At 46.4% G+C, this 26,307-nt stretch overlaps 1 protein-coding gene across 2 annotated transcripts in view; it reads left to right on the top strand.

Moving 5' to 3' along the window:
- The window catches only part of Gucy2c (guanylate cyclase 2c), an 84,459-nt gene that overhangs the window by 41,156 nt on the left and 16,996 nt on the right, over window positions 1–26,307 (top strand). Inside the window, exons 12-20 of one of the 2 annotated variants that reach the window (NM_001127318.1) lie at window positions 3,125–3,230; window positions 11,356–11,418; window positions 12,185–12,256; window positions 12,678–12,782; window positions 16,783–16,869; window positions 18,043–18,175; window positions 19,774–19,911; window positions 20,858–20,943; window positions 24,542–24,633. In NM_001127318.1, the coding sequence (NP_001120790.1) occupies window positions 3,125–3,230; window positions 11,356–11,418; window positions 12,185–12,256; window positions 12,678–12,782; window positions 16,783–16,869; window positions 18,043–18,175; window positions 19,774–19,911; window positions 20,858–20,943; window positions 24,542–24,633 (882 nt within the window). The remainder of the gene's footprint in view (window positions 1–3,124; window positions 3,231–11,355; window positions 11,419–12,184; window positions 12,257–12,677; window positions 12,783–16,782; window positions 16,870–18,042; window positions 18,176–19,773; window positions 19,912–20,857; window positions 20,944–24,541; window positions 24,634–26,307) is intronic. The other variant, NM_145067.3, reaches the window with a different exon arrangement.

Here is a 26,307-nt window from a genome sequence, read left to right as displayed (position 1 = left end):
CCTCCAGATGGGGACGGGAGAAGGGGACAAGCCTGGTGTCCATTGGCGGTGCTTGATGAAAAAGGCAGACCTGGGATCTAGAAGGCACTCTACTTCAAAAGCGGGGTCAAAAGCAGAAGCCGATATGTGTAGATCAGAACCCTGGCATTGAGGCACAGGATTCAGATCGAAGCTCTGGCCTCTGCCCCTGTGAGTCTGTGTGCTCAGGCTAGTTCTGCTGAGTGTTGGGAAGACTGCAAACATGCCTTGTGTCCAGCTAGCCACGTTATGAGCAGTGTCTAACTAGCTATCTTCAGAGATCTACTGGTATATTGTGAAAGATTGAAGATTCATCATACAGTATAGTGTGGAGCCTAGGAGAAGCTTAGAAACCGCCCGTGCCACCAGATGTGGTGACCCGTGCCTGTAATCCCAGACTGAGGCGAGAGAATGTGAGTTTATGGCCAGCTTGCACTACACAGTAAGACTCTGTCCCAGACAAACAAACTAAACCAATAACTCCAAAGAAATCACCTGTTCCAAGTATCCAGAGCCCGAGGAAAGGGCGACAGACTCCATCTGGCAGGTAGCGAGTAGGGGGAGCAGAGATCCAGGCGGGTGAGCACCAGAGCCATGGTTTTCCTGCCTGACTTGGGCATAGCTTGTGCTGGCTGGAGACATAGGACTTATTAAATATTCAATGACTCTATAAGCATCCCAGCTTCTGCCTGTGCGCACTAAACACAGAATATTCTTTCTCGGTGTGTTATCAGGATGCCCCAAGTCAAGTGTCAATTATCTGTGTGTGTCACACACTTTGGTAAGAGTGTGTGACTATTCTTTCTCATGTGCCCCCAGCCCATAGCATGTTTTCTCTGGTGAGGGGGAAGACTGGTTTCTTTGCTCTGAAGGCAGAGTTCATGTCCTAAAGCTATGTTTCTCAGAATACAGGGGACAACAGGTCTACAGCATGACCATTTAATCTTTCAGAAACTAAGGCCGATCAACTTTCCATGGGGGAAATAGGAGATAGATCTGGTTGTCTCTATGCCTGGAGACAGAGGATTCCTAATGGCCAGTCGTGATAAGGAGACCTGATACAAAAGACTAGGCATATGCTATGCGGTTTTCTACTCCAACTACTGATGCATGAAAAACAGGGATTGATTTATGATGTTCCCTGAGCCAGGATAAATGACAGCTCTGTTGAGCCCCAAAAGTCTCCAAGGCCACAGACATCATGGCCCGGCAGCCTCTGATGTCTTGGTATTCATCCCTCCTGCCTTTGTTTAGGGTCACCAAAGCTGGTCAGGGGTGAGCTAATTTACACATATTTAATAAAGGAAAACTCAGAGTTAGATAGAAGCAGAGGAAGAAAGTTGAGCATCCTATTTAGGGGACACTAAATAGGCGAATGGCAAATGATCTTCAGACTGTAAGTCAGGGTTGATCTAATGACAACAAAGTGGAGATAAATTCAGGAACAGACAAGTAGGTCAGCAAGAAAGAGTGCAGATGTGACGGGATGGACTTGCAAGCCATCTAGGGAATGACGTCAGAACGGTCGGCTTTCCATCCAAAATGAAATTAAAGTTACTAATACAATAGGATACAGCCCACTCTGTGTGGAGCTTTAAGAGTTAAAGCCCTAGATGTAAAAAAACAAGCTCTAAAATGCAGAAGAAATGAACACAAGGACAAGTTCTGAGTTAAGATGAAGACAAAGGCCATAGAATTAAAAAATGAGCCTGGATACAGTTAAAACTTTCCCTACAACAACAGTAAGGAGATGGTGACACAGAAGAAAGGGCTTGCAACACAGAGGGAGATAGTGTTTGTTGTTATAATTCATAAACAGATTCCTGTAAGGGGCTCGGGAGATGGCTCAGTGGGCAACAGCAGTTGTGCAGGTTTGAGGCGTTGAGCTCAGATTCCTAGAACCAGGTAAAGCCAGGGACGGTTGTGCACATCTGCAATCCCAGCATTTTTACCGAGATGGGAGACATGAGAAGTGCCAGATACTCGCAGGCCATCTAACCTGGAAAGCACAGCAGAGCAAGCTCCTGCCTCAAACCAGTGGAAGGTGAGGATCGGGAGCCAAGGTGGTCTTCTGATCTCCAGAAGTACTCTGTGGTGTATGCATGCACACATGAGACTCACCACACACTCACACATCCACACACTCAACGCATACACTCACACACAGAACACTACACACATACTCATACCCACAGAGATTCAAATTCATGTAATAAAAGAAAATGATACAATAATAAAACTGAGAAAATCATAAACAACTCTATGTAACTATATATATATATATATATATATAACTATAACTATATATATAGGCAGTAAATATTTGGAAAGATCCTCTCCATAGAAATCAAACAAATATAAAATTAAGCAACAGTGAGCCACCATATTATAAACATCATAAATGTTTAAAAATGCTTAACAATGTCTAGACATTGGAAAAGAGAGTTCTCAGGGTGGGAAACTGTCCCATCACTTTGGAAAGGTATTTCAAGAAGAAGAAAGTGTGTTTCTTCCCTGTAACCCAAGAAGGTGTTATGTATAACACCCGAGGAATGAATTAGAAAACTCGACTTTTGTATGTTGGGGTAAATGTTGAAATAGGGCCTCACACAGCTCGGGCTGGCCTTGAACTTGCAATGTAGCCAACAATGATCTTGACCTCCTAATCCTCCTGACTCCATGTCCCAAACGCTGGTGTCCAGGGGTGGCCCTTTGGGCATGATTTGACTTCTTTTAAGGGCAAGGCCTGAAGAGGAGACTGGGTTACTTGAGAATATAGCGAGCTCAATGGTGGTTTCAGAGTGTACATTTATTTTCTGCCTCTCAGGGCTCTCAGGGTCTCGGGTATTTGATTTTATTTCTTCCATTCCTTTTACCATCTGTCAGATCCTTCATTATCCTGAATTACTGTCCTAGTGAAGGGCTTGGGAAACCAAAATGAAGAGAAGAGGAAAGCCGGCAACTGTCCCCTTAGCAGTTGGGGGAGCACAGAGCCACACCTCAGTGTCTGCTGGCCTGAGGACAGTGGGGTCAAGGTCCTTGTGTGTGGGAGCCAAATGGAACAGATGTTTATAAACACCTCCTGTTGGTTCTATTCCTGCTACAGAAAATACAGAAGAGATCATGCACTTCGACAGAAGAAATGGTCCCACATTCCTTCTGAAAACATCTTTCCTCTGGAGACCAACGAGACCAACCACATCAGCCTGAAGGTGAGGCAGGCTTGCTCTTCCCATTGATGTGTATCTGACAAGACTTAGGTAGCCTGGTCGCAAATGTGCCAAGCACGGACAGTTTCATTCATTCCAAATCCCAAGATTTAGATGTTTGCAGCTTACGGGGGAAGGGCTTCTTTTGGCTCATGGTGTTAGGACCACATCTGCAGGTGACAGTAGCAGTTTATTGCATGGCTTGCTCATAATTCGGTCAATCAGGAAAGAGAAGGCAGTCAGGCCAGATGTGTTCCAAGTTCTAATCCATTAGGTTTGTCCCACCCCTGTCCTCCCAGCTAAGTGTCACCTCTTAAAGGTTCTAGCACATCGCAGATCTGCACCACCAGCTAAGCACCAAGTATTCGAACACATGAGCCATGGGAGCATTTCACCCTCAGCCCACAATGGTATGTCGGTCATTCTTGGCTTCTGACCTGGAAGAGAGGTATCTACAGGCTTCTTACACCCTCAGGACTCATTGCCTCAGGCTAAATAGCTGCCATAAATTTTGGTCATTGCTGAGGAAGCCTCTGCTAAGATTTGTCTAGAAGTTACCCTTGGCTGGGAAATGTAACCAATCTGAACAACTCACCCACATTTTCTGCAGGTAGCAATGCAAACTCCCCATAAAAAAGCTACTTAACTGAGCTTTGTCATCCTGCCTTCTCGGGTGATACTAAAAGACAAAGTATTAAGTGTGGCCCTCCGTGTAGGGCCACACGGAGATAGTAAGGCATGGTAGGTAGGTAGGTAGGTAGGTAGGTAGGTAGGTAGGTAGGTAGGTAGGTAGGTAGATAGGTAGGTAGATAGGTAGATAGATAGATAGATAGATAGATAGTTGATAGGTAGATGATTGATAGATGATAGGTAAATAGATGATAAATGAGATAGATGATAGACATAAATAGAAAGATTAGATGATAGATGATAGAGATAGATGATTGATATATGATAGACAGACAGATAAATAGATGGTAGATGAGATAGATGATAGACATAAATAGATAGAAAGATTAGATGATAGATAGACAGATAGATTGATAAGTTAATAGTAGTAAGTTCTCATTTATTGAGAACTTGTGTGCCAGGTGTATTATTACTTTGCTTCATCTTCTCCTGAGTCCATCAGGTAACAGGACTGGAATTCCAGATATGTGGTTACAGTTTGAACCCAGACTAATTGTAGACTTGAACATGGTACTGACTCAAACCACGGCATTGTCAGTATTTCTATACTGAGGCACACAAATGGAGTTCCTACTCTCTCAGGTAGTGGAAGAGCTGACAGGCAGAAGTAAAATAGTTAGACTCTGGAGCTTCTCCGACAGCCATGTGGTCACATTTCACCACACAGGAAGCAGAGAGAGGGAACAGGAAGTTGTGTCAAGCTCTATAGGTATCCCACCTCCACATCCTGCACGCTGACAGTGGCTTGGAGCTGCTCACAGCGGTATGGTTCATGGGTGGGTAGTGGTCTTTGCCCCAGACTTGCTTCATGCTCCAGCAGCCTCCTGTCGTCTTCCAGACCTCGCACATAAGGATTCTCCTCGCAAAGACTGGTCTGGTCTGTCTTTGGCAAGGGTCAGAATGAAGTCCGGCTCCAGTATTTTGCAGTAGAGCAAATGATCACCAGACAACCGGGTGCCCAAAGGAAAAATTTGCTGCCTTAAATTACTGACATAATCCACACATAAGAAAACCTTTACATTACATTTTTAGGTGACATTTACGATCATTTCACCCTCCTATAATGCATTTATAAAATAAAAAAGAGATGGAAAAGAGGAGGAGGAAGATGAAGAAAAGTAAAAGGAGGATATGAAGAGCAGAAGGAGAGGAAGAGACAGAAGGAGGCAGAAGAAGAGGAGGAGAGAGAGAAGAAAGAGGAGGAGGGAGAGGAAGAAGTGGTAGAAGTGGAAGTGGAGGAAGAGAAGGAAGAGGAAAAGGGGGAGGAGGGAGAAGAGGAAGAGGAGCAGGGACAAGAGGAGGGAGAGGAGGAAGAGGAGGAGGGAGAGGAAGAAGTAGAAGTGGAGGAAGAGAAGGGGGAGGAGGAAGAGGAGGAAGAGGAGGAGGAGCAGGAGGAAGAAGAGGAAGCCACAACTACCAATACTAAGCAAGGGTTACTATTGTAGCACCAAGATTTTTCAGAAACAAAAGACTTTATTATATAACAGCTGACCGGCAAGGAGTCCAGGAAATAATCAAATCTGCCTGCCCATGGTTTTATCAGGAGAGTATATAGAAAGAGGAGAGAGGATGTTTGCTAGTTGGATAATAAGAAGGTAACCTTTAGGGTTCTCTTGAGCAGGAAGGAGTCCCTGAATACCAGGCCACTTAACAAATCTCCTGTCCCCTTGGAGAATGGGCAGCTGCCATGCTCTGGAAAGACAATTTGAGACTGTAAGGTTGAAAGTGACCTCCTAGAGAGGTCTTCTGCATATGAGTGTGCTAAAAAGCTCAGACCAAAGAGTCCCTGAGTAGAGTCTGGAGCCTTTTCCCAAAATTCAACTTATAAACTTTGTCATTTAAGTGAGGACTTTCTATCCAGATGTTGGCCTATTTGAGCATTTTTTTTTCTTTATGGGCAGTATACAGTCATCATTCTTGGAAGTTGATCAAGCTATTCCTGTTACATTTAAGGACAGCCTCACACATTTAGCAAGGATAATAACACACCTATCTAAGTTAGTGTTACTGCTGCTGTGAAGAAACACCATGACCGCAGGCAATCACTGTTCATCATTGAAGGAAGTCAGGACAGGAACTCAACCAGGGCAGGAGCCTGGAGGCAGGAGCTGATGCAGAGACCATGGAGGGTGCTGCTCACTGGCTTGCCCTCCATGCCATGCTCAGCCTGCTTTCTTACAGAGCCCAGGACCACAGCCCAGGGGTGGACCCACCCACAATGGACTGAGCCCTCCCAGCAAAATCACTAATTAAGAACATGCCCTACCGGCCTGCCTAAAGTTGGAAAGTGCTCAGGAGCCAGGCTCTCCAAAAGGTGACTTTTTTTATGCTTAGTCATTTTTATTGAATATTTTATTTATTTACATTTCAAATGTTATCTCCTTTCCCTATCCCTCCTCCTAGAAACTCCCTATTCCATCCTTCCTCCTTCTGCTCCTATGAAGGTATGCCCCTACCCACCCACCCACTTGCGCCTCCCCACCCTGGCATTCCCCCACTCTGGGGCATCAAGCCTTCACAGGACCAAGGGCCTCTCCTCCCATTGAAGCCCGACAAAGCCATCCTCAGCTATATATATGGCTGGAGCCATGGGTCCCTCCATGTGTACTCTTTGGTTGGTGGTTTAGACCCTGGGAGCTCTGGTTGATTGATACTGTTGTTCTTCCTATGGGGTTACAAACCCCTTCAGCTCCTTCAGTCCTTTCTCTAACTCCTCCACTGGGGACCCCATGATCAGTTCAATGGTTGGCTGCGAGCATCCACCTCTGTATTTGTCAGGCTCTGGCAGAGCCTCTCAGGAGACAGCTGTATCAGGCTCCTGTCAGCATGCATTTCTTGGAATCCACAATAGTGTCTGTGTTTGGTGACTGTATATGGAATGGATCCACCGGTTGGGGCAGTCTCTGGATGGCCTTTCTGTCAGTCTCTGTATTTGCTCCCATAAGTATTTTGTTACCCCTTCTAAGAAGGACCGAAGCACACACACTTTGATCTTCCTTCTTCTTGAGCTTCACGTGGTAGATGAATTGTATCTTGGGTATTCTGAGCTTTTGGACTAATATCCACTTATCAGTGAGTGCATACTATGTGCGATGTGTGTTCTTTTGTGATTGGATTACCTCACTCTAGTTTCATCCATTTGCCTAAGAATTTCATGAAGTCATTGTTTTTAATAGCTGAGTAGTACTCTATTGTGTAAATGTACCACATTTTCTGTATCCATTCCTCTGTTGAGGGACATCTGGGTTCTTTCCAGCTTCTGGCTATTATAAATAAGGCTGCTATGAACTTAGTGGAGCATGCGTCCTTGTTTTATGTTAAAGAATCTTCTGGGTATATGCCCAGGAGTGGTATAGCTGGGTCCTCAGGTAGTACTATGTCCAATTTTCTGAGAAACTTTTAGACTGATTTCTAGAGTGGTTGTACTAGCTTGCAATCCCACAAACAATGGAGGAGTGTTTCTCTTCCTCCACATCCTCTCCAGCATCTGCTGTCCCCTGAGTTTTTGATCTTAGCCATTCTGACTGGTGTGAGGTGGAATCTCAGGGTTGTTTTGATTTGCATTTCCCTGATGATTAAGGATGTTGAACATTTTTTCAGGTGCTTCTCTGCCATTCGGTATTCCCCAGGTGAGAATTCTTTGTTCAGTTCTGAGCCCCATTTTTTATTGGGGTTATTTGATTGTCTGGAGTCTAATTTCTTGGGTTCTTTGCATATATTGGATATTAGTTCTCTATTGGATGTAGGATTGGTAAAGATCTTTTTCCAATCTGTTGGTTACTGTTTTGCCTTATTGACAGTGTCCTTAGCCCAACAGAAGCTTTGCAATTTTATGAGGTCCCATTTGTCAATTCTTGATCTTAGAGCATAAGCCATTTGTGTTCTGTTCAGGAAATTTCCCCCTGTGCCCATGTGTTCCAGGCTCTTCCCCACTTTCTATTCTCTTAGTTTCAGTGTATCTGGTTTTATGTGGAGGTCCTTGATCCACTTGGACTTGAACTTTGTACAAGGAGATAAGAATGGGCCAATTTGCACTCTTCTACATGCTGACCTCCAGTTGAACCAGCACCATTTGTTGAAAATGCTGTCTTTTTTTTCCACTGGATGGTTTTAGCTCTTTTGTCAAAGATCAAATGACCATAAGTGTGTGGGTTCATTTCTGGGTCTTCAATTCTATTCCATTGAACTTCCTGCCTGTCTCTATACCATACCATGCAGTTTTTATCACGATTGCTCTGTAGTACAGCTTGAGGCCAGGCATGGTGATTCCCCCAGAAGTTCTTTTATTGTTGAGAATAGTCTTCGCTATCCTGGGCTTTTTGTTATTCCTGACCATCTCAATTTGCTTTTGCATCTGCCCTCCCACACCACCCCTAAAGGAGACATGAGACTTGTAGAGAGGTGTGGTATCAAGGGACTCCTGCTCAAAGCAATCCTAAACTCTGCCTTCTTATCATCCAACTAGCAATGCAGGAAGAAGGTAAATGGAGGCATTCTCTCAACTGCACTCCCTCCTCTCAGATGACTATAGTGTATGTCAAATTGACATAAAACTAGCCCGCACAACTGATCCTTTGTCAGCTTGACACACAAACACATGACTATTAAACCATAACCTTTCCTTTCCTGGTCACCCCCAAGGTCACACAGTAATATCAACATCTCAATATAAAACATTTTACAAACTTAAGTCCCACAACCTTAAACATTTAAGTACTGTCTTAGTCAGGGTTTCTATTCCTGCACAAACATCATGACCAAGAAGCAAGTTGGGGAGGAAAGGGTTTATTCGGCTTACACTTCCATACTGCTGCTCATCACCAAGGAAGTCAGGACTGGAACTCAAGCAGGTCAGAAAGCAGGAGCTGATGCAGAAGCCATGGAGGGATGTTCCTTACTGGCTTGCTTCCACTGGCTTGCTCAGCCTGCTCTCTTATAGAACCCAAGACTACCAGCCCAGGGATGGTCCCACCCACAAGGGGCCTTTCCCCCTTGATCACTAATTGAGAAAATGCCTTACAGTTGGATCTCATGGAGGCATTTCCTCAACTGAAGCTCCTTTCTCTGTGATAACTCCAGCTGTGTCAAGTTGACACAAAACTAGCCAGTACAAGTACATTAAATCCTTTTAAAATATCCAGCATCTTTTAAAATCCAGTCTCTAGAAAACTCCAAAATCTTTCTTTAAAAAAAAAAAAAGTTTAAAGTCTCTCAACTATGGGCTCTTGTAAAATCAAGAATAAATGCTATCTTACTTCAAGAGGGAAAAACCAGGGCATCGTCACAACCTGAATAAAGCAAACCCATACTCAACAGTGTAAAGAACTCAATGTCCATTATCTCAGGTTCAGAGTCTTCTGGGTTCCTCCGAGGGCCTTGGGCTACTTCTCTGACTCCACCCTCTGCAGCTCACACAGCTTGTCTTCTAAGCTCTGGCTGGCTCCACCTCACTACTCCTGCTGTATGCTGAGGTCTCTGGCTGCATCTAGGCTGCATTCTTACCAATAGCATCTCCTGAGCTCTTTTCAGGGACTCCAGCCTGCCACAAAGCACCAAGGTTCGGTTGCTTTGCATAACCCTTCACATCTTCCAAGCCAGTACCACCTGCCTGACTCTTAAATGGCCAAGGTTAGCTGCCATACAACCATGGTCACCTCTAGAGCACAGCTTCATTGTACAGACTCTGAGGAAACACTTCCCAGAAGATCTCACCTCAATGATGCTGGGCTTTTCTTAATTACTGCTAACTTCTCAGCTCCAGCTGACCAGCATCATTTGTCCCCGTAGAGCAATGGTTTCATGTCAATGATCCTGGTCTCTTGTTAATCACAGCTGATTCTTCAGGACTAGATAGACAGAACCACAGATTCTTTTTTTTTTTTTAAGATTTATTTATCTTATTTCATGTATGTGAGTACACTGTCGCTGTCTTCAGACACACCAGAAGAGGGCATCGGATCCCATTACAGATGCTTGTGAGCCACCATGTAGTTGCTAGGAATTGAACTCAGGACCTTTGGAAGAGCATTCAGTGCACTGAACCACTGAGCCATCTCTCCAGCCCCAGAACAACAGATTCTTAACTCCAAATAGTAAAAGGTCCCCAATAGAGTTTTTAAGTCACTCTGAAACTTTCCTCTGAAGTTTCACAAGCCAGGCCTCCTTCAACTGCATTTCTCTCAACACTCTAATCTTCCAAGCACACACAATAGCTCACCGAGCTTTGAACACTCAGTGGCTTTTCAGGTCCAAAGTTCCAAAGTACTCCCACAATCCTCCCCCTAAAAAAACATGGTTACATCCGTCATGGCAATACGCTACTCCTGGCACTGGTTTCTGTTTTAGTCCAGGTTTCTATTGCTGTTGATGAAGCACCATGACCAAAGCAACCCAGGAAGGAAAGGATTTATTTGGCTTATGCTTCCACATCATGGAAGGAGTCAAGACCGGAACTCAAACAGGGCAGGAGCCTGGAGGCAGGAGCTGATGCGGAGGCCCTGGAGGGGTGCTGCTTATTGGCTTGCTCTTTATGACTTACTAAGCCTGCTTTCTTATAGAACCCAGAACCACAGCCCAGGAGTGGCCACACCCACAATGGGCTGAGCCCTCCCCCATCAGTCACTAGTTAAGAAAATACACTACAGGTCTGCCTACAGCCAGATCTTATGGAGGCATTTTCTCAACTGGTGTTACCTCAAGTGAGTTGTTATGAAATTAGCCAGTACAGTACCCCAGGTTTTTATGAGTCACAAATCTAAAGATAAAACCCGTCTTGACTTTTTTCTGTGTTTAGACCAGAAGTCAGTGTCAGGGAAGCCAGGAGCGACACCTAGCCTGTGAGTGGACACGTGTACACATGCTCATGCGTGTGTATGCACACACATCTGTGTGCTGTTCTGTGTTGACATCTTTTAAACTCAATCGCCAGCGTATAAAATCATACACTAGCATATAAAAATCCATATTTCAGGCTTCCTTTTGAGAGCTCCTTTTGCTGATCTTGCAATTCTAACACGAAGCCAGGATTGACGAACACCTGGTGCTGTCCTCCATTTGCGTCTCTGCTGGGCCTTTAGGTGTAAAATTAAACTCAAAGCCCAGAGCTTTTGTAACTTCCTTTTAAGAGCATCTGCCGGGAGATGGCAGAGGCCAAGATCCCCAGCAGTGGAGAATCAGAGGAGCAGGAAGCAAACAGAATCTTGGTACTAAGAGGGCCATGAGAGGGAGGGAGGAAGGCAATCCCAGAGAATAAGACGGTAAACACCCGGAGAGAAGAAGCTGACCAGAAGGAGCAACGGGCACACCCATGGAGTGCATCCCTGGGCCCACAGTGCGGTGTTGAACACTCTGCAGGCTCACCCCACGGGAGAGCATCTCTTCTTTGACAGTGGAAGAAATGGGTATGAAGTTCTGAAGCAATGGTTCTTTTCTCCACCAGATTGACGATGACAGGAGACGAGACACAATCCAGAGAGTGCGACAGTGCAAATACGACAAGAAGGTTGGTACAGCACTGCCCCCACTGTCCTGAACCCTGCCTGTTAGTACAGCATCCTCCCTTCCCCCATCCTGAACCTTGTCAGTTAGTACAGCATCCCCCCCCCCCATTGTCCTGAACACTGTTGGTTAGGACAGTTCCCCCCACTGTCCTGAACCTTGTCAGTTAGTACAGTGCTCTGAGCCCTGTCTGGGTGTGTGCTGCGTGTTCTGGCACAGCTGTCCTGGCCCCTGGCCTTGACAGTGCAATGCTAGAGGTGCCCAGGAAGCTGCCAGAGGCCACTCGCACAGAAGGCAGAGCTCTGCTTCTGAGTCTGGGGGCACGAAAGAACACTGAAGCAGTCTTAGGAGATGTGGAGGACATGGCGGAGATGAGAGGGTCCGCTCACTCAGGGCAGCCCTTAGATTTCCAAGAATCCCTGTCAGGGAGCCTCCACCCTCCCTTCCTTGTTTTCCTTCTCACTCTAACTCATTTTCTTCCTTCCTCCCTCTCTCCCTCACTCCCTCCCTTCCTTCCATTTCCCCTGGTCATTCTACAAGAAACGTTCCAACTCCAGCCTACTACATCCCAGTTAGTAGACATTATAGATAGAAGCCTTAGTCAATACTATGAGTGTTCCAGAACGTTTACCATGCAACAGCAAACTTCCATAATCTGTACATAATGGGTCACACAGGACCCTGCCTTCCTGTGCTTCAGTGTATTGGAGACTGTTTGTCCATGCACAGACTCCTGCTACAAGTTCCCCTTTCTCAATTGATCTCGGCAGAAAGTGATTCTGAAAGACCTCAAGCACAGCGACGGGAACTTCAGTGAGAAGCAGAAGATAGACCTGAACAAGGTATGCGTGCACGCCGTGTGCCGCACACACGCACGCTCGCTCGCGCGTGCACACACACACACACACACACACACACACACACACGGCTCAGAATCACTTCCCTCCCAACACTGTGGTCCCCAGTGGTGCTGCAGCCAACAGAAAATCCCCCCAGGAAAGGCAACTTGGCTGTTGACAGTCTACCAAGAGACGCTGGAGAGTGAGGCCTGATGTGGCCTACACCACAAGCCTGGTTTTATTTGAAAGTAGTTAAAATGTTATTCAGTGTAGCTGAGTGGGATGTGACATGGGTGGGAAGGAGTGGGGACTGGCGTGGGGTTGTTACAGGGACATCACACTGCTATCTAATTCACCACACTGGCACTCCCACCCCTCCCACCCTGCGCCTTTGCTCTATAAACAGCCTGGTCTCCTGTTCTAGTTGCTGCAGTCTGACTACTACAACCTGACTAAGTTCTACGGCACCGTGAAGCTGGACACCAGGATCTTTGGGGTGGTTGAGTACTGCGAGAGGGGATCCCTCCGGGTAAGGAGCCACAGTCACTTCCTAAGACAGGTCACCTAAGTGGTCACTACATGAGAAAGGAAAAATCATGCTGAAGAGGTGACTTAGTGGCCACCTGCAACTCCAGCTCCAGGGGATCCAACGCTCCCTCTGGTCTCTGCGGGCACTGTCTCTGCGCGCGCGCGTGCGCACACACACACACACACACACACACGGTGTGCAGATACACATGCAGGCAAAATGCTTGTACATAAAACAAAGCAAAGAGTTCTACTCAATGATATGACATCAGAGAGCCCTCAGGAAAAATGTCAGCGCCAACAGATTACATCACTATGACGTCATAGCAAGCAAGCCAAAGGTATTCAGAGAGGCAGAATGAACGTGGGAGCCAAAGGAGAGGGCAAGTGAGTGAGCGCTTTGGGACTCCATTCACATTACTCACTTGCTTTTGGGTTAAAGGCACAAAAGACAAATGCTCAAACAGCATCAGATGGCCTGCCCTGCCCCGGTCAGCATCAGATGACCTGCCCTGCTCCATTCGCCTCCCCCATCCACCCCACCACCAGAACAGTGACTCAGCGGGTGCCAGGTGGGCTCAGGTATTCTGGATAAGCAGCTCCTGCGCGTCACGGGAAGTAAGAGGGGGCTGAGTCATGTTCACAGGGGAGCTGACCATCAAGCCTGGCCCCTGGAGCTGTGGAGCGAACGCTCTGAAGGGCACACACAGGTACACAAAGAACAGACTCACTGACCACTTCACGAGGCTAGCTTTAAGACTGACCGGGCACACACAGGTACACAAAGAACAGACTCACTGACCACTTCACGAGGCTAGCTTTAAGACTGACCGTACAACTGACTGCAGCCTATGGTTATGGAGAAATACCGACAAAATGCCACAATCTTAAACTTGCTGTACACCGGAATAAGACGCAGACAATAGAATGTGGTTAGTTCTGTGTAGCAAACATATGACAATGTGTTATGGCAAAGATCCTAGAACAATGTGATGTGATTGTGTGTGAGTGTGTGTATGTGAATGTGAGTGAGGGTGAGTGTGTGTGTGAGTGTGTGTATGAGTGTGTGTGTGTGTGCATGTGTGTACAAACACACACACACACAAGCGTGGAGGTCAAAGCATGGTGGCAGGTATCTTCCTTGACTTTCCTACCTATTATATGGAGGGAGGGTCTCTCACCAGAGACCAGAATCTGTACCAGAGTCTGTAGATCTCAATAGGCCAGCTGGCCACCTACTCCAGGCTATCTCTGCCTCCCCATGCTGGGATTACAGCAGGCTACACTGTGGCTGCCTGACATTTGTGTTGGTGTTAGGAATCTGAGCTCCCATCCTAACACTTGCAGGGAAAAGGTTTACTCACAATACCATCTCCTCATCCCCAGATGATCATGTTAATGGGCCTGAAAGTGATTACTTTAATTAATACTGAGAACATGAACAAACGTCCCTAATGATAACTCTCCCCAGCCTTTTTGTTTGTTTGTTTGCTATCCTTTATTAAGAGGCCCCACATTTTTGTGGGACCCCAGCCAAACCAGACAGGTCCCCTAAATATAGCAGGAGGCCTGGAAGGGGAAGGGAATGACTTAGGATCCCACCACACCTCCCTGGAAACAGAAATCCACCACAGACAGACGGATAGACGGACAGACAAGAGCTGGGGAGGAGAACCCACCTCACTCTCGGTTCTCTCCCCGTTGCACCCACTCAAAAAGAAAGTCAAACACTGGCTATGCAGACCCCAGCCCACCTACCCACCCATGGCAGCGTTTGTGGGATTCCCCCCTGCAATGGGTAGCCCCAAGACAACTTCCTACGGACCCTCTTTGACTTTGGTTTGCTCCTGGCAACTCCGCGCCCTCTTCCTTCCCTCAGCCTCCAGCACACTCTCTGGCATCTTCTACCACCTACTCGGACCTTCCCTCTCTCTTGCTCTCTGCTTTCTGGCCTCCCTGCCCCAGGGCTTCTTGGGGAAGCAGTGGGCACCTTCCATCTAACAAGGGCCCCACTAGGCCCTGTCTGCCCATCATGTGGGACTCACACAGCTGCCCCACTCTCTTTGAGGTCAGGGGCTGAGCGCTGCCGTCGCATTCGCGGAGTCTCCCCAGCCTTTAAAGAAGAGAAATACTAAAACATTCCAGGAAGCAGCACATAAGCCTAAAAATATGGCTTTATAGAACAAGACTGTGTGCTTTCTACGAGTATACGTTAAAGAATAAAAAAAGCAAATACCAAAATGAGAGACTGGATCAGCCAGCGGTGGCTTTCTTTTCTACTTTTTGATATTTTGCAAGTTTTGTTCCCATTTTATAAAAGATATGTGTATACTTTTTGTACTCAAAGCAGAATTGTGCTGGTAGGTGAGAATAGGTTAGGGTGGGCATGCAGCGGGCCAAGGGAAGAAAGAAAGGCGTTACTGTGGAGTCCGGCTGCCCACAAATCTCTCTTTACCTCATAGGCCCTCCAGCCTCGTCTAAAATGACTATAACTCTAGAACCTCTTGAGGAATTATTGGGATCATACCCAAATTAAAACCAGACTTGGGTCAGTTGTTTCCCTCTAGAATAAGAACAATTGTTAGCAGTTAATCCTCCGCTCTGGGTTATACTGAAAATAGTCGCTTACTGGTATAAGGAAACCCTGTATCTCCTGTATCTCTTTAAGAACCACCCAAATCGTAGATTAGTTTAAGGCCTAGCTTCTCCAGTTCCTAGGAAAGCCAGGAGCTCTCTTAAGGGCAGAGATCTTAGCAGACTTAAGAAAACCCAGAGCAATTACGCCAATTGAAGTAATTAACACAGGTGGAGACATGAGCCTAATGTTGGAATTCCCAGGAGCAACTCCCTGCTTAAAAACACTGGTCCAGCCGCCATAGCGGCACACACCAGTAATCCCAGCTCTCAGGAGGCAGACGAAGGAGAACCACAACTTCAAGGCCTCACAGGGAGTTCTGTCTGTGTGCTGTGTGCCAGCTACATAGGGACCTTCAGGTTTTGTGGACTACCAAGGGAGAGCCTGCCTCCGAACAAGATGTCTTAAAACATATAAAAACAAATACAACAAACAAATCCAGTCTTTGTAGATGAATTTGACAGGACAGATATTCTCAATCAGGCTCCCCACGGCCAGTCTCCAGGCAGTCGATGTCTTTCTCTCTTACCTGATGGTGACATCCACCCCATACCTGTCTTGTTCGTTTGGAGGTTTTGAGACAGGGTCTCACATAGTAGCCCAGGCTGACCTCAAACTGACTATGTAGCCCAGGCTGCCCTTGAAGTTCTGGTCCTCCTCCACCTCCTATGTACAGTACATATTTGATAATGGTCATGTTTCTTGTTTATGTGTTTATTGTATGGTTTACTTTATCATTATTTCAGGTTAGTATACTGTAGCCAGCAACATGATACAACTCCTCCCTCATTTCCTTCCTTTCTTTTCCTTTTTTCTTTCTTCAGACAGGGTCTCACTACATAGCCCAGGGTGACCTCAAACTGGTAGAAATTTTCTTGTTTAAGACTCCCACTCCCGAGTTATTTTGATTATACTTGATTTGTCTACTTTGTGAGCCTGGGATGAGAGAGAGAGAGAGAGAGAGAGAGAGAGAGAGAGAGAGAGAGAGAGCGCCTCTGTGTGTCTGTGTGTCTGTGTGTCTGTGTGTCTGTGGGTATCTGTAGCAGAGAACATGGAGAATACCATTCTGCACTAAGCACATCTGTAGGTCACAGGTGCTGTGCTCTGTGCCCTGTGGCCTGGACTTTGAAAGTCCCTGGCTCTAGGTTTCTGTGAGGACATCATAATACAGTCACACAGTAAAATCACCTACCACACTGCTCAGATGGTAGCTGTCACACAACCCATGAAAGTAGGCGATCTTAAAGGAGGGCGGCAACATCCCAGTCTGTTCCTGACTCGGCAGCCTCCTGATTGGATAACCCAGCTCACACTCTCTCCACGCCTGTCATGCTTCGCCTTACGTGTGTTTCTCTCCCCTGTTCAGGAAGTGTTAAACGACACAATTTCCTACCCTGACGGCACGTTCATGGATTGGGAGTTTAAGATCTCTGTCTTAAATGACATCGCTAAGGTAAGAGCCACATGGGCACAGGAACATTCATGAAATGAAATAGCGTACCGAGCTCCTGGACACAGTCCACGGTGGTGTCCTCGGTACGACGGCAGCCGTGGTGGATGTGTCGTGGGCAGGACTTGATGACATAATGTGTGTGCTCACGCATCACCATAGATTATTTTACAAATAAAATACCATATGAAATAACTTCCAAATCTGCTAGATTTTAGGGAGTGATTTGGTCCAGTCATTTCCTTCACAAACTTAAGGTCGTCTCACCTGTGTTTTTAGATGGAGGCAGCAGAGAGCTAGAGATGTGTATGTGTTCACGGTCCAAATAAGCAGGAAGTGAAACTATGTAAACACTATAAGCAGGGCTGACTAGGATGGCTCAGTGGGTAAGGTGCTTGCTGGTCCAACATGAAGAACTTAGTTCAAATCCCAAAACCCATGTTAAAATTTAAAAAAAAAAAAAAAAGTATCAGGTCAGGTGGCACATATAATTCCAGAGCTGGGGCAGAAGAAACAGATTCTCCAGGTTCACTGACCAGTCAGCCGGGCCTAACTGGCAAGCTCTGTTTCCAGTGAAAGGCTCTGTTTCAAAACCCAAGGTGGGGGCTTTCCAGATGGCTTCCTGAGTGAAATCATACAAGGATGACAGAGCGAGTTAATCCCCAGAAGCCACAGTGGAGAGGGAGGGACTGGCTCCTGAACGTCGTCCTCTGACCTCATGTGTGCTATAGCATGCACGTACGCACACCCGCGCACGCGCGCACACACACACACACATACACACACACACACACACACACACACACACACACATCAAACACACAAGAACAATAAACACAAATGTAACTGATGAAACCCAAGTAACAACACAGCCAGAGGCTGATCTCTGACCTTCCCACACACCCAGCCACATAATCACAAAGTCCTGTCTTGTATGGTACACGGCTACTCAGCCACACTTTTCACTCAACTTCCTTTTTCTTCTTGTGGTAGAGCTATGCCTCACAGGCACTCACGGCACCTTTAAAGCGAGGTTCACAGCACTGAATTTAAAATTGGACAGTACGGCCACACGTACAGAGAAATTGATTCAAAATGTCACTCATTTCTTTCAAGTGGTCACTCAGCCAAAGTTTGTGATGTCTCTGTTTTCCCACCATCTGAAAACAATTACAGGGGATGTCCTACCTGCACTCCAGTAAGATTGAAGTCCACGGGCGTCTCAAATCCACCAACTGCGTGGTGGACAGCCGCATGGTGGTGAAGATCACCGACTTTGGGTGCAATTCCATCCTGCCTCCAAAAAAAGGTCTGTGCCTCTTTTTCTTGAATTTCTTTCTTTTTTTGCTTTGTTGTTGTTGTTGTTTGGTTGGTTTTTGTTTGTTTGTTTGTTTTCTATCTCATATGGAAAGTTCAGGAAATGAGGAGGAGACAGGCAACACTTTAACTCTTTCTCCAGCACACCCTGTCTGTCAGCCAACGAATGTTTCTTTGTTTTAGTAAATGTATTTATTTTATGTTATGGGTATGGACGTTTTTGCTTATCTGTGTACCATGCGCACGCAGTGTCCACAGTGGCCAGAAGAGGGCATCAGGCCCCCTGGACCTTGGATTACAGATGACTGTGAGCTGCCAGGTAGACACAGAACTAAAGTCAAGTGCTTTGTAAGAACAGAAAATGCTCTTAAACTCTGAGCCACCTCTGTAGCCCCTCAATGAATGCTTTCTGGGCTAAACAGGTGTCTTCCATGGACACTGTTTTCGGTATTCGGCTCTGATTCTTGAGCTAAAGGAAAAGGCAGAAGGAACTTGCAGACTTGTAGAAGCTAGGCTAGGAAGAGCCCATAGAACCATCTAGTTGAACTTTGTAGGAGATGGGCGTGAGATCCCAGGCTGGAGTTTTGCACAAGAAGATGGACTACAGAGCAGGAGAGCCTGTTCCCGTATGGACATTACCATTCACTTATCTGTGGTGACAAGATACATAGACACACATGTAGGTGCACATACAGGCTGTGAAAAGAGCCTCATCGTTCTTCAGGATTGTGGGAAGGGTCCAGAAAAGGAACGTGAAGCCACACAGGTGTGTGGAGGGCAGGCATGCCAGCCTTTCCCCTTCAGTCTTCATTGTAAGTTACAGCTAAGCCACCTCAGAAATCTAGAACTCACGTCTCAACACACAACCTCGCTCAAAATGAAGCTCTTATTTCCAGTTCTGTTTAACAATTCTTTGAGTTTTATTATATATACATATGCACACCCTCTATTTCCTCCCTCTATTTCCCCAGCCCTGTGTAGTTTAACATGCCATTAGACTAAACACGGAAAGTTCTTTTATATTCTTTTCAGCATGTATATGTGTGTGCGGTGTGCTTGCATGTGTGCATGGGGGGAGTATTTACATGTGTGTGTGTGTATGCACACGTGCATGTGTGTGCTCATTGGTGCAGAAGCCTGAGGCTACGTCAGGAGCCTTTCTCAGACACACTTCCCTTTATTCATTGAGGGAGTCTCAGGACTAAGTCCTGAGCTTGTCGATGAGGCCATCCTGACTAGCCAGCTTCCTCTGAGTCCACCTTCGAAGCAGCGGAATGGCAGACAGGCACCATAACTACCCAGTGTTCAGATAGGTTCCGGGGAATCCAGCCTCAGGTCCTCACGTTTGCACAAGGGCTCTCCTCACCGAGCCGTCCTCTCAATCCTCCGTGAGTTCTTACAGAAGACCTGCTAGGAGCCAACCTTTGTCCCTAAAGCAAAGGAACAAAGCTTTTTGATCAGATGACGTCCATCCCATCCTCCTTAACCCTGTTCAGCAGGATCTGCTGATCCCACATGTCTGTTACCTGAACTTTCAGCATAAGTAGAACTGCCTCCTCCAACTTTGCCCTGTTGCTATCTCACGCACAGACCTGTGGACGGCCCCGGAGCACCTGCGCCAGGCCACCATCTCTCAGAAAGGAGACGTGTACAGCTTCGCCATCATTGCCCAGGAGATCATCCTCCGTAAGGAGACTTTTTACACGCTGAGCTGTCGGGATCACAATGGTGAGTCGGACCTCCCCCAGCCTGGTACAGAGCCAGCCAATCTGCTGACTGGCTGACTCAATCTGCATTCGTTCGGGACTCGCTGATCCCGAATCTCCGGCCCCACATCTCATCAGGCCTCTTCTGAGTTGTGCACTCTAGGAGGACTGCAAAGGCTTGGTGTGAGAGAGCCCAGGCAGGTGCCATCATTATCCATCTCAGTGTTAAAGGGTCTTCCTTCACTTGCTGGCTCTGGTGGTCCAGGCCTGTGATCCTAACATTGGACGGTGGATGCAGGGAGATTAGGAGTGCAAGGCCATCCTCGGCTTCCTAACCACTTTAAAGCCAGCCTGGGTGAGACACTGGCTCATGCGGCAAGCATAGTAGGCATCATCCCTGCACTCCAGTTCTCCGCTCGACCACAGAAGGCAAGGTGCTTGCCTGCTTGCTTGCTTGCTTGCTTGCTTGCTTGCTTGCTTGCTTGCTTGCTTGCTTGCTTGCTTGCTTGCTTGCTTGCTATTGGGATTAGCACAGGCTAGCAAAGCAGCAGTGCACTTCATTCGTATTTAAAGCAGTGCTTAGTTTTTTGTTGCTTCTCATTGAAGGAAAACACTTTGTTCCATTCATCTGGTCTTCACTTTCTGAGCGTTTACTATGCCTTAACTCATGACTGTCTGGAGGTCAGCTTGGGGGATCTGGGGGGTCAGTCGGGGTATGAAGAGGGGACCCGAGAAGCCTGAGAAGGCAGTGGCGGAATCTGGGATGCTCCTTTGTTAGCTGTCTACCAGGGAGGCTGCTCCTGGTTGTAAGTGGGGGAAGACTCCTCCCACTTCATTCAGGTCTGTAGACAGGCTCTCCCACTCCTGCTGGACTGAAGGGCCATCAAGGGGTGAACCAACTCAGACTGTGGCAAACAGTCCTCACTGGGGGGGGTCTTCTCATAATGTAATTATTCTCATCCAATCAGAGAAGATTTTCAGAGTGGAAAATTCATACGGGAAACCTTTCCGCCCAGACCTCTTCCTGGAGACTGCAGATGAGAAGGAGCTGGAGGTGAGTGTGTCCTCCCAGTCTTCGGCGATCTGTCTGTCTGCTGTAAAGCTTACCACACGCTCAGTGGTGGAACGCAAAAGTGAAGTCGCAGAGAGTTCTGGAAGCTAGCTCCACAGGGCCTCCAGGTTCTTTGGACCTAGCCCCTTTGTCCTTCGAGAGCTTCCGGTGGCTTTTCTTGGTTTGTAGCCACCCATTCTGAGTACTGCCTTGCCTTGCACCACGTCCTCTTGCCTCTCTGTCTCACTTGTCCCTATCTCTTCTGATTAGACCATGAGTGACTCCGTGTGGACCCACCCAGGTAACCCCGTACAACTGCCCTCTCCCAAGAGTTTTCAGTTGATCACTTCTGAAAAGGCCAAATACCATCACCCTCTTTGTTTGATAGGTGTGTGTGTGTGTGTGTGTGTGTGTGTGTGTGTGTGTGTGTATGTGTGTGTTCAGTTACTAGAAACCACTGGAGTCTAAAATTACTCAATGGAAAACTCCAGAATAAACAATTTATAAATTTCAAGTTGTTCAGTCTGATAAAGCTTTGTGCCACTTTTCTCTGTTCTGTTCTCCCCTTCCATTAGTCTCTGGGTAGGCATCTAGGCTCAGAGACTTACAGCTGAGTGATGAACTCACGTAGACCTGTGACTTAATAACGGCTCTCACGTGCATGTACAGTGATGGGGAAGTTTAGTGTATTACTATGGCTGTTTTGCTTTACCACTGGTTATTATTATAACTTACAAACTCCATCTGACCATAAGTATGTGCTGGGCTCTGTACTCTCCAGAAGTTCTCTGCTGGAAGCCTTGAAATGGTCTCTCCCAGGCAAGGAGGGACTGCTCTTTGGTGACATAGGACACAGGGCTGAGGATGCAGGGATCTGTGACCAGTTCTTCTCACCCCTCCCCCAAGCTCTACCCCTCCCCCAGCTCAGGACAGAGCTGCTGGTGGAAGCACACATCACAGCCTACATTTTTGAGAGCCTACATTTTTGTAAGCCTGACACATACATATGCGATGTATGTGTCAGGCTTACAAATACTTCTATTGATTTAAAAAGAAATATGATCCAGCTATAGGTATATACATCTTCAGTCCCAGCATTTGGGAGGCAGAGGGAGGATTATCAGGTATCAGGGCCCAGCTTCTGGTACATGAGACTTAGTTTCATTTACCAAAACAGCAAACCCTCACCTGCACAGATAAGGAGATGAAGGTAATATTCCCATACAACTGATTTAATAGCTAAGACTAAAAGTGTGTTTTGTTTTAAAGTTCTACTTCAAAGTTGACTAAGCTAGGTGTGGTGGCACATGCCTGTAAAACCTGCACCTGACGGGTAGAGACAAGACAGGAGTGCAAAGTCATCCTTGGCTACAGTTAGAGGCCAACCTGGGCTACATGATACCTTGTCTCAGAAAGAAAGAAAGAAAGAAAGAAAGAAAGAAAGAAAGAAAGAAAGAAAGAAAGAAAGAAAGAAAGAAAGAAAGAAAGAAAGAGAGAGAAAGGAAGGAAGGGAGGAAGGAAGGAAGGAAGAAAGAAAGAAAAGAAAGAAGAAAGGAAGGAAGAAAGAAAGAAAGAAAGAAAGAAAGAAAGAAAGAAAGAAAGAAAGGGAGAGAGAAAAAAGAGAGAAAGAAAGAGAAAGAGAAAAGAGAGAGGGAGAGAGAGAGGAAGAAAGAGAAAGAAAGAGGAAAACCAGTATGCTTCATTTTAGAAACTTAGAAGAAACGTTTAAACAGTCCTTCAATAAGACCTTTAGAAGTCAGGCATGGTGACTCATACCTATAATCCCAGCTCTGAGGAGGCTGGGGCAGAAGGACTTTGAGTTTGAAGACAGCTTGGGTTACATAGTGAGCCCCCATTTAAATTAAAGAAAGTGGAGGAGAGAGAAAAGGATGAAAGGAAGGGATGGATTGGGGGGGGGTGGCGCAGGAGACAGGGCGGGAGGGGACATGATAAGGACCCAGCTGCTGAGGTTCCCATCCCCACCCCTCCCCCCCCACCCCCCACCCCCACCCCCGCCGCTGTTTCTCATTACTTCCCTTTCTCCTGTTCTTCTGGACTCCTCCCCCGCCTCATCAGATCGGTTCAGTCATCCCCAGTAAGAAGAGAAAGATTCCAGGATCCTCCAACCTCCCCAATCCTTACTTGCCGGATCCCCTTACAATCAGATGGTGTGGCATTTGTATATAACCTACCTACAACCTCCGGGATGCCTAAAATCACCTGTGCGTTACTTACGGATTTAAACATTAATCCTATGAAGATTTATTGTCATGTTGTATAATGTGTGTGTTCGGTACAGACTTAGTTTTCCCCTGAACCTTCCCAACCTGTAGTTAATGGGATCTACACCGTGGAAGAACAGCCAAGGCTGATGGTTTACACAGGTGATTAGAGCCTTTTCACCAAAGCAATACCCACAATTCATCGCTGTTGCTGACTGATTCTGCAACTGGAAGCTAGGCAAAGATTTCATGCCCCTATAACTGGTCCCAGTAGAAAACAAGCCTAAAACCAGTCTCTCAACAGTGTCCCTTTGATCCTCAGAGGTGTGGTGCCTGCTGAGGCAGGGGCATCACCCAGAAGCTAAATAAACCAAGAGAGGCAGCTGTGGCCTTAGCTCCCTCCCAGGAACCATTCAAATAGAATCCAAGGAGAGCAATCCTGTACCGAATCATTTATCACCTTGGTTCCAACCACAGTGAAGAGCAAACTTTATTTAAATAAATGGCAGCAACTTCCCTTTTGGGTCAAGTCACAAATATGGTGGCAGGTAAGATGACAGGTCCTTCTACCTCCTCTTCCTCTCCCCTCCCATTCCTCTGAGCCACTTCTCCATTATAGCTGTGCACCCCTGTCAGGTGGGAAACTTAAAACATAAGTACAATTGCCTTTTGCCCATGTAAAATTCAGAACACACATATGTGTTCACAAATCACTTAATGCCTTGGGGTGGGGCCTGAACACAAGAAGTTTCCTTTGTGGTCCTCGAGGGAGTGACTCCCAGCTGCAGCTGAGATTAGCAAACCATCAAGGTTTGTTCTTATGTACACCCATTTGCTTTGTTTCCACTGAGGCACATTAGTTTTTGTTTGTTACAGTGTGTGTGCGTGTGCGTGTGCGTGCGTGCGTGCGTGCGTGCGTGCGTGCGTGCGTGTGTGTGTGTGTGTGTGTGTGTGTGTATGTGTGTGTGTATTAACCTGCTAAGGCATCTCGCCAGCCTAAACCTCATTATTTTTTACCCTCCCTGACACATAAACACCACATGTTCTTGTAGAGCCTTTAATGTCTTCCATAAACACCAGCCTCATTCAAATTGTTACCACTTTTTAAGGAAGTGCATTCCAAAGACTGACTGGGTGTGGTAATGTCAGCAGCGGAGTCTACAACATGAAAGGAAGTGAGCTGGAGACTGGTTCTCATAGTCACTGTGGCAGATCCTTGCGAAATATCCCCCACCTTGTTCATACCCATCACGGAGGACAAAATGAGGCTCAATCCTGGAGTGTAGCACACACAGCCCACCTCCACCCCCGAGCTAAGCCCCGCCCACTTCATCTTCGCCCCGTCTATCTAATAAGCCCCGCCCACTTTGTTTTCGCAGGTCTATCTACTTGTCAAAAGCTGTTGGGAGGAGGATCCAGAAAAGAGGCCAGATTTCAAGAAAATCGAGAGCACACTGGCCAAGATATTTGGGTATTGCTAACATTTTTACTTTCCCTCCCAATTTTGATTTTTTTTTTTTTTTTTTTTTTTGGTTTTTCGAGACAGGGTTTCTCTGTATAGCCCTGGCTGTCCTGGAACTCACTTTGTAGACCAGGCTGGCCTCGAACTCAGAAATCCGCCTGCCTCTGCCTCCCGAGTGCTGGGATTAAAGGCGTGTGCCACCACGCCCAGCCCAATTTTGAATTCTTTAATGGTGATTGGATAGTTGACATTTAGTGCTACCACGGAATGAAAATGTTTGTGCCAATAAAATTCTCAGGCTATAACCAACACCTGTCACATAAAATGCAAATGATTCAGAAGTAAAAAAGACCACTTCTCAGGGACATGCTCTCATAAAGTTAAACACTCAGGGACAAAATACATCATAATATATCATACTTTTTATCATTAAAAATAGTTTCCAGAGGCAAGAAAGATGGTTCATCAGTTAAGACACGCACTGTTCTTGCAGAGGAACCAAGTTTGGTTCCTATAGCCCACATCAGGAGACTCACAACTGCCTGTGACTCCAGCTCCAAGAGATAGGATGCTTCTGGCTTCCTGGGCAGCTGCATCCAGGAGCAGTGTTCCTCCAGTACACACACTTAAGCTAATAAGTCTGAAAAAGACATAGTTTCTAAGAGAACCTTAAAGTTGGGGTGCATGAGGAGGTAGGGAGGATTTGGGAAGAATTAACAGAGAAGAAAACATGTATGAAACATATTTTAATTAAATGCATAATTTCCAGACTTCCAGACCCTTCTGGAAGTCTAACCTGGGTCCTGGGATTCTATAATGCTCCTGGGTAATATATGTATATATATATATATATATATATATATATATATATATATATATATATATATATATATATATATATATATATACACACACATATAGGGGGGTTCTTGCATGTATGTCTGTGTGCCTTGTGCATGCAGTGCTCACAGAGGCCAAAAAAGGCATCAGACCCTGGGGTTGAAGTTACAGACAGTTGTGAGCTGCCACAAGGGAGCTGGAAAATCAAACCCAGGTCCTCTGGAAGAGCAGTCAGTGTTCTTAACCACTGAGCCATGTCTCTGGGCCCAGATGGGTAATTCTTAACATTAGAAAGTTCTTAATATTTTTAAGATCTAGCTTTTATTTTTAATTCTTTGTATATGTGTGGGTTTGTGTACCTGTGCGCAGGCACCCGGATTCCCTAGACCTGAACTTGGATCTGTAAGTCCCCTGACATAGGTCCTAGGAGGTGACCGAGGGTCCTCTGGTAAGGCAGGATAGGTTCTTATGAACCATCTCTCCAGCCACCAAGGTCAGCAAGCTTTAAAGATCTCCAAAATCACCAGCTATGGCCCCAGACACTTTAGATTTGTTTTCTGAATCACTAGAGCCTTCGTGTTCAAAATGGGTGTTATATCCCATGATCCAGCGATACCAAATCCTCGATGCTGTGTGCTTTTAGATAACACACTACAGATGGGAAAGGGACAGTGACTGGAGAACTGAGAAACCAAGCACCAAGGAAGACATAATGCTGGCTTGCTGGGAACAGAGGGCAAATCAACACACACACACACAGACATGCACACGCACATGCAGACGCAGATGCAGGCTACCAACTTCCTCATTCATGAAACTGGAGTGAGCTGGGTGGTTTCTAAA

This window comes from Mus musculus, chromosome 6, assembly GCF_000001635.26.
Source record: "Mus musculus strain C57BL/6J chromosome 6, GRCm38.p6 C57BL/6J".
Classification (NCBI taxonomy): domain Eukaryota; kingdom Metazoa; phylum Chordata; class Mammalia; order Rodentia; family Muridae; genus Mus; species Mus musculus.
This window is presented reverse-complemented; position numbering and strand designations above follow the sequence as displayed.